We start from the raw sequence: 8,716 nt of genomic DNA, 5'->3' as shown, positions 1-8,716 counted from the left end.
CTCTCTCTCTCTCTCTCTCTCTTGCTTTTGGTTTTCCTTTCTGGTTTCTGGTTGAGAGAGGGGGGAAGAGAGAGAGAGAGAGAGAGAGAGAGAGAGAGAGAGAGAGAGAGAGAGAGAGAGAGAGAGAGAGAGAGAGAGAGAGAGAGAAGAGAGAAAGAGAAACGAGGAAAAAGAAAGAAAAAGAAAAAAGAAAGGAAGAAAAATACACAGAGAAAGAAGGATAGAGAGAGAGAGACAGAGACAGAGAGACAGAACACGCGTGGAATAGAACAAAAGCCTAATGAACAAACAAGGAGAACAATAACAGTGAAAAGCCATAATGACACGGTGAACATAACCACCTCTCGGGGACGGCTGGCTGACAAAGGTAAGGGTCCTCGTCGCGCACAAGAGCGTCACTCCCATGCTAATGAATAGCAAACACGCCCTTTCTGCACTCTTGGCTCGTAATGCACTGCCTAAAAGGTGGGGGGAATATAGTGTTAGATGGTGTTTGGAGGGGGAGGGGGGTGCGTGTTTGTGTGTGTTTGTGTTTGTGTGTTCGTCCGGGTTTACTTACTTTTTTCTCTTTCTTTCTCTCTCTCTCCTTCTCTTTCTCTCTCTCTCTCTCTCTGTTTCTCTTTCTCTTTCTCTCTCTTCCTATCTCTTTCTCTCTCTCTCTCCCTCCTTCCCCCCCTCCCTTTCTCTCCCTCCCTCCCCTTCCCCTTCCTCTTCCTCCTTCGCATGGGGATTATAAAGGAGTGGATATTCTTCCTATAACCAGAGTAGGATACTCGGGAGAGGGATCCAGTCCGCTTTTAATCGGCTTGGAACCCCGGATTGGACTCTAAGGGTCAGGTGCTCTATGGGAGTTATGGGATTTATAGTTTTTTTTATTTTTATTTTTTATTTTTATTTTTTTTTACTTCGACTTCTGTTGCGTTTTGTGGGAGGATGGGAAGTGGGTGTGGGTGTGGGGGCTGGAGGTGAGGTGAGTGTGTCGTGTATGTGTGTGTGTGTGTGTGTGTGTGTGTGTGTGTGTGTGTGTGTGTGTGTGTGTGTGTGAGAGAGAGAGAGAGAGAGAGAGAGAGAGTATGTGTCTGTATGCGTGTGAATAAGCATATATTCGTGCGTAACCCTGATTATATTTGTGTGTGTGCCCATTTTACGCGCGTCGCATACATCCCTGTCTATGAAATGTCAATATTTACGTTTCTCGCTTTTTTTTTCATTCGTCATTTATCGTGTTTTTTTGCGTTATTCCCTTTCATCATTACTTCCACCTTCGGTAAATATTTAAAGACATCGCTTCTTTGCCGAGCGAATGGTTATACACATAAAATAAACGCGGTGTGTGCGCTGCCGCCGAGTGCAGTGGAGGGAAGAACCTCCCTTACGGCGGGGCGTCAAAAGGTCGATAATCGCGTGCGAGGATGTTGTCTCTAGGCCTAGATAAAAAGGTCTGCCCGGGATAGTTTAATTTCCTGTTAGACAAGTTGTCACCCCTCCCTTCCCCCTCCCCTTTCCCTCCCTCCCCACCGTCCTCCTTCCCTCCCCCTTGCTTTGCTTGTTCTCGCATCCTCCTTATTCCCCCTCTTCTTCCTCTGGCTCTCCCTTTCCAATTCCTCCGTATCATTTTCCTCCCTTCCTTCCTTCTCTCCTTCTTCTTCCTTTTCTACCTCCACCACCTCCGTGTCCTCTTCTTCTTCCTCCTCATCCTCATCCAAAATATTAAACTTCCTCATTGAACTCTGATATGCAATAGATATATATGTATATATATATGTATATGTATATATATATATATATATATATATATATATATATATATATATATATATGTATGTATATATATATATGTATGTATGTATTTTTTTCTTATCTTCTTTTTCTTCATATGGTGCGTGTCTTTGCATAGCATGTCCCTAACGACCATTTTGCATTGCTCTTACGCGTAAACTTTTCAATAACCAATTTCAACGATAGGAGGGGGAAGGGATAGGGGGCGGTGAGGGCGTAGGAAGGAGGGGGTGGTGTGGGATGTGGGAGGGAGGGGATGGTGTGGGAGGGAGGGGGAGGTGTGGGTGTTGGGGTGGAAAAGGGGGAGGGGAGTCAGTAGCTATTACACAGGAGGGGGAGGGGAAGGGGAAGAGGTAGAGGAAGAGGAAGAGGAAGAGGTAGAGGGAGAGGGGGGTAGGGGGTAGGATAGGAATAAGTAGTAGTAGAGGTAGAAGAAATAGAAGAAAGTGAAGGAAAAGGAAAGAATGACAAAGAATACAAAAAGATAGAAGAAGAGAGGACGACTGGTAAGTGCTAGTGGTCGGGACAGTGCCAGGGACAGTGCCAGGGACAGGGATAGGGGGTACCGGGTAAACAGCACCAGGGTAGTGGTAGTGGTAGTGGTAGGGAAGTAAGGTGGCGTTGAGTAAATGGGAAAGGCACTCTGCTCTTTCAAGGTATTTTTCCAGATTCCCCCCTCTACCCCTTCACCCCCCCCCTCTCACTCCACGAAGACGCTGGGAGTGTCCGGTCTCGTGATGAGGGTGTAGGGTAGGGGGGTGGGGGGGGGGAGACACGATGCCCAAGACATTACGAGTCTTTTCGACATTGCGTTTTGATGGGCAATAGAGCGGGGGGGGGGGGGTCAGTCGAGTGAATGTGGGCGGCGCGGGGGATTATGGGCCTTCGGATGGCCGGGGATAAGGTTGTTTTTCCTGTGTGTTTTTTTATACTTGTTTTTGTTGTCGTTCTTTCGTTTTCTCTTTCTTTTTATTCTTCCGCTTATTCTTCCTCCTTCCTCTTCTTCTTCTTCTTCTTCTTCTTCTCCTTCTTCTCCTTCTCCTTCTCCTTCTCCTTCTCCTTCTCCTCCTCCTCCTCCTCCTCCTCCTCCTCCTCCTCCTCCTCCTCTTCATCCTCCTCCCCCCCCTCCCTCCCCTCCTCATCTTCAACCTCGTCCTCCTCCTCTTCCTAATTTTATATTATGCGGAATACAACAACACAAAATCCAAGATATTAATTTTCCTTTTTTCTTCTTCGCAGGTGAGTTGACCAGCGCAGGAGCAGAGGATGTCTTCGGTATATTCCTGGCCGGCTCCTTGGTGTCCAGGAGAAGGTATCGGAAGGAGGGCCACAGCAAGAAGCCATTAAGAGAGGGAGGAAGAGGGAAAGGGGAGGGAAAGGGAAGGGAAGGAGGGGTCGGGTAGAAGGAATGAAGGGGGGGGGGGAGTAAGAGGGAGAGGGAGAGGGAGAGGGAGAAGGAGAAGGAGAGGAAAAGAAAAAGAAGCGGGAAAAAAAGAGAGAAAGAAACATATAGATGTGTATATATAGATTGAAAGAAACGGTCTATAAATCTCTTCTCTCTCGTTCCCTCCCTCCCTCTCCCTCTCTCCCCCTCTCCCCCCCTCCTGCCTCATTTACCTTCCGTCTGTCAGTCCCATCTTCACATTGACGTTGACTGATCCTTATTTGATGACTCTTCGGGAAGACGAGAAGAGAAGACCCGGGACCTTCTTTTGAACGGGTAGTAAGTATACTTATTATTTAAGATTTACTAACAGTGTACTAGGATTTAACTCTTAAGTAAATGATTAGGGTCTTGTCGGTTATTGTGATAGAATTTGACTGCTTAGCTATCTTTAATGATTGTTAAATCCGTAACCGCTTTTAGAAGAAAGTCTCCTAAACACCTAAAACAGTTATTGACAGTTCGTAATTATCCTATCTAACTCTCTAACGGTTATTTAGACTCTTGATACCTATTGACAGTTAGGAGATAAAAACCTGTTTAAAGCCCCTAAAACAGTCATTCGAGATAGAACAGTCATTGAACTGTGACGTCATAACAGCACACTAGCAACTTCATACTCCTATTCAAGTACCCGACCCTTTTGTGTATGTTATGTTAAACCCACCTTCTAGTAGACCTAAGATCCAAGTCGAGTAGACCAGGATAGACCCTGGAGAAGATGGCAGTCAGTCTACTCGCGCGATGACACCATAAAAACTCGCTGGATATACGTCTAACGACTCGTTTGGACGCCATTGACGTAAGTTCTCAACGGACTGTTTTCGAGGTTAAAAGGGTACTAGATGCTTGGTTCTCAGGCTGCGTTTTGGGGGTTTACGAGTGGGCGTGAACTTGGGTGTGGGGGGCGGGGGGGATGGGTAGGTTTAGGATTGTAGGTGAGTGTGTGACATTTCTTCTTGAGGGTGTAGTTTGGTGTAGGTTGAGATGGCGGGTGGGTCGTTGTTTATTTTGTATTAATGTTGGGAGTGGAAGGGTTATGGGGGGGTTGGAGATGATGTTATTCTCTTCTCTTCTCTCTCTCTCCTCTTCTCTTCTCTTGACCTTTCTCTTTTCTTTCTTCTTTCTTCTTTCTTCTTTCTTCTTTCTTCTTTCTTCTTTCTTCTTTCTTCTCTCTTCTCTTCTCTTCTCTCCTCTCCTCTCCTCTCCTCTCCTCTCCTCTCCTCTCCTCTCCTCTCCTCTCCTCTCCTCTCCTCTCCTCTCCTCTCTTCTCTCTTCTCTCTTCTCTCTTCTCTCTTCTCTCTTCTCTCTTCTCTCTTCTCTCTTCTCTCTTCTCTCTTTTCTCTTTTCTCTCCTCTTCTCTCTCATCTCCCTTTTGTATGTGTTTGTTTCACACAGCATTCATCCCATCTACCCATTTACATATACAGTACGTTAGGACATGTGCGTGCGTGATAAAACCAGAGGTCCTCCAAGTACGCCGGTACCACTCTATGCGTATGTGTGTGTCTGTCGTCTTTAACGCTGTGCCTGCTGCCGCGTCCCCGTGTGGAACCATGTGCCTGCTGTTGTTTTCTCGATGGTGGTGGGAGAGGGAGGGAGGGGGGGATGTAGAAGGAGAAAGAGAGAGAGAAAGAAATATAGGGAGAGTAAAAGAGAAAGAGAGAGGCAAAAGGCAAAAGGTAACAAGGGGGAACATTCAAATGAACATACAACAGAGTGAGGGGAGAAGGGGAAGGGAAAATGAAAAGGTGAAGGGAGGAAGAGAGAGAGAGAGAGAGACAGATAAACGGACAGACAAAAAAAGCGACACCGAAATGAAGATTAAACGATCGACTGTCCTCCATGCATTTCTAGACAATCGCATGCACATTTGTCAACCTTTGTATATGTTTCGCAGGCATTACACTGAGGCGCAAATTCTCGCTCAACCAAGGGCACCCACATGGGAGAGCCACATCCACACAGAACAAAGAGCTGGAGTTTGTCTCACTGATCCAGTAAAGAGCAGTTTATTTCGGGGGGGGGGGATAATTTGGGTAAAAAAAAGATGGATAGGGATACGAAAAGGGAAAGGAAGAAGGAGAGAGAGAAAGAGGAAGAAAAAGAGAGAGAGGTGTAGAACTAGAACGAGGAGATGGTGGGGATAAAGGAGAGACAGAGGCAGATGCAAACAGACAGTCAGAGGAAAAGAGAGATGGAGGGAGGGAAGAATCCCCCCACAGGGATTGGATGTCTACATACTTTATCGACAAACCTCGCGGGAAATCAAAAGAACTTATTAAACCTGTGTGAGTGTGATTCAGGACAGATTTTCAAGTGTTTGGAGAATAGGAGGGAGGGTAGTATGGTGGAGGTGGGTGTGGGGGGGAGGGGGAGCGTCGGCATGTCTTGGTGCCTCGCTTTCTACCTCTTCTTCTCCTTCTCCTTTTTCTCTTCCTTCTCCTTTTCCTTCTTTTCATTTTCCTTCTCCTTCTTCTTCTCCTTTTCCTTTTCCTTTTCCTCCTCCTTCTTCTCCTCCTCCTTTTCCTTTTCCTTCTCCTCCTCCTCCTCCTCCTCCTCCTCCTCCTCCTCCTCCTCCTCCTCCTCCTCCTCCTCCTCCTCCTCCTCCTCCTCCCCCCCTTACTCCTCCCCCTCTCCTCTCCTCTCCTCCCCCTTTCCTCTTCTCCTCCTCCTCTTCTCCCCGGTTTCTCTTTCTTATATTATTCCCTGGTGGTCCTTTCTTGTCACATATATTTTACCTTTTTTCTCCTTTACATTTCCCGTTTGCAATGGAGGAAAAGGGATTTTCTTTTTCTCTTTTTCTTTTTCTGTTTGTTGAAACATTGACCTTCGGTTGTGGGATAGTATTTTATAGTTGAATATTCTTGATATTTATGTTTTTGAAGATTACGCTTGTATTTCATTTCACTTCGAGATTTATATATATTTTGATCTCGTATCTTTTCTCTAACCTCTCTCTCTCTCTCTCTCTCCCCCCCTCTCTCCCTCTCCCTCTCCCTCCCCCTTCCCCTTCCCTTCCCTTCCCTTCCCTTCCCTTCCCTTCCTCTCCCTCCCTCCCTCTCTCTCCCTCCCTCTCCCTCTCTCTCCCTCTCTCTCCCTCTCTCTCCCTCTCTCTCCTACCCTCCCCTACCCTCCCTCTCCACTTCCCTCCGTCTTCCTCCCTCCGTGCCAATACTCTACCCTCATAATTACGGCACGCCAAGGCAAGCTAACGCGAGTAGACACATGTCGGCGTCATTGCGTAATATGGTGCCCCACTGGATGCTGGTAATTACTCCGTCATCCCTTTTTCCTCTCCTCTCTCTCTCCCCCCCCCCCTCTCCACCTTTCCCTCTCCTCCCTCCTCCTACTCCTCCTCCCCCAATATTGCCATACCTATCTATACTATCCTGTACCCCCACTCTAGGGCGCTGATTAATTGAATTGCAAATACCGATCACCAGTATATATTATATAGAGGTTTGGGGGTATGGGGAAGGGGGAGTAGGGGAGGGTTCCTTCCGTCTAAGAGGGAAGGGGTTGAGGTGAGGGGAGGGGGGTGGGGAGGACAGGAAAAAAATGTTCCGTGGTTTGGTGAATTTTGAAGGGGTTTGTGTAGGGTATAAGTTGTTTGTGTTTTGTTTCCTTGTCTTTTTTTTTTTTTAGGTTGTTGGTGTCTTTTTTTCATATTTCCTGTTCTCTCTCTTCCCCTCTTTCTCTTACTCTTTCTCTCGGTTGGTATTCAGCCCTCTCTCTCTCTCTCTCTCTCTCTCTTTCTCTCTCTCTCTCTCTCTCTCTCTCTCTCTCTCTCTCTCTCTCTCTCTCTCTCTCTCTCTCTCTCTCTCTCTCTCTCTCCCTCCCTCCCTCCCTCCCTCTCCCTCCCTCTCTCTCCCTCTCCCTCCCCCTCCCTCCCTCCCTCTCCCTCTCCTACCCTCCCCTGCCCTCCCTCTCCACTTCCCTCCGTCTTCCTCCCTCCGTGCCAATACTCTAACCTCATAATTACGGCACGCCAAGGCAAGCTAACGCGAGTAGACACATGTCGGCGTCATTGCGTAATTGGGTGCCCCACTGGATGCTGGTAATTACTCCGTCATCCCTTTTTCCCCTCCTCTCTCTCTTTCCCCCCCCTCCCCCTGTCTCCACCTTTCCTTCTCCTCCCTCCTCCTCCTCCTCCTCCCCCAATATTGCCATACCTATCTATACTATCCTATACCCCCCACTCTAGGGCGTTGATTAATTGAATTGCAAATACCGATCACCTGTATATATTATATAGAGGTTTGGGTGGTATGGGATATGGGGAAGGGGGAGTAGGGGAGGGTTCCTTCCGTCTAAGAAGGAAGGGGTGAAGGTGAGGGGAGGGGGGTGGGGAGGACAGGAAAAAAATGTTCCGTGATTTGGTGAATTTTGAAGGGGTTAGGTTGGGGTATAGTTTGTGTTTTGTTTCCTTGTCATTTTTTTTAGGTTGTTGGTGTCTTTTTTTCATATTTCCTGTTCTCTCTCTCCCCTCTTTCTTACTCTTTCTCTCGGTTGGTATTCAGCCCTCTCTCTCTCTCTCTCTCTCTCTCTCTCTCTCTCTCTCTCTCTCTCTCTCTCTCTCTCTCTCTCTCTCTCTCTCTCTCTCTCTCTTCTCCCATCTTGCCTCCTCCCTCCTTCCCTCCCTCCCTCCCAGCATCTTATCCTCCTCCTCCCTTCTTCCATCTCTCTCCATCCCTCTTCCTACGTACCTACGCTGTCAAGAGGGAAAACGGTGGGAGTTTACCCACCAAACAGACATTACTAAGAGGGACAAGATGGCGACGGACCATGCAAGGGTCATGGAGTCAGGAACCGAGTGTTTTTTTTTTTAGGGGAAGAATTTTGATTTTGTCCCCCCTCTCTCTTCTCTCTTTGATGTGGTTATTTATTTTATTAAAATGGCTTAAGGAAAAGTCTTGTTTAATCCGAAAGTAGACGTTTGTAGCTTTCTAAGTAATAAAGTAAGCAGATAACATTATGACGAGAGAATATAAGTCAATATAACCATAACAAATAAGTGACACAGAAAGAAATAAGAAGATATTAAGAAAAAAAAGGGAGGAATAAAAGAATAATAAAAGAAGGGAGAAAAATATATAAAAACATTAAAAGGAATCCCAATAACGCGCCAGTAATGGCAACGGCCCGCCCGCCCGCCCATACATCGGCATTCCACTCCATCACATTAAGCAGCTATGTGTTAAGGGTAATTTCCACCCTCGACGCACAAAGGGCTGTCGACGCAACATTTACCAACACGGGGGCGCAGAAGGAGATGTAGTGCAGGTGGATTGCACTCTCGCGTTCGTCTGCAATGGGAACGTCATTCAATCGCGGTTGGCGTATGTAAACTAACAAGCTCGGCGCGCCATTGTGGTCACTCGATGGCGTGATGTCTTCGTCTTCTCTTCCTTTTCCGTTTTTTTTTTTTTGTGTTTTCTTTCTTTTCCTTTTGTTTCCTCTTATTTTTTGGATTATCTCTCTTTCTCTTTC

General features: G+C 46.9%; 1 protein-coding gene across 2 annotated transcripts in view; it reads left to right on the top strand.

Moving 5' to 3' along the window:
• The window catches only part of LOC122262266 (uncharacterized), a 456,008-nt gene that overhangs the window by 383,876 nt on the left and 63,416 nt on the right, over positions 1-8,716 (top strand). The window contains exon 2 of one of the 2 annotated variants that reach the window (XM_086533851.1): positions 3,019-3,131. The exons of the other annotated variant lie outside the window; for it this stretch is intronic. Within the exon in view, the coding sequence (XP_086389977.1) occupies positions 3,019-3,027 (9 nt within the window). The 3' untranslated portion in view covers positions 3,028-3,131. Of the gene's footprint in view, positions 1-3,018; positions 3,132-8,716 lie in introns of those variants that run through there. 2 annotated transcript variants of the gene reach the window in all.

Source organism: Penaeus japonicus, unplaced genomic scaffold, assembly GCF_977035675.1.
Source record: "Penaeus japonicus unplaced genomic scaffold, GWHDUDI00000001_assembly GWHDUDI00000040, whole genome shotgun sequence".
In the NCBI taxonomy this organism is placed as follows: Eukaryota; Metazoa; Arthropoda; class Malacostraca; order Decapoda; family Penaeidae; genus Penaeus; species Penaeus japonicus.
Note: the sequence above shows the minus strand (reverse complement) of the source record. Positions and strands in the feature narration are given on the sequence as shown.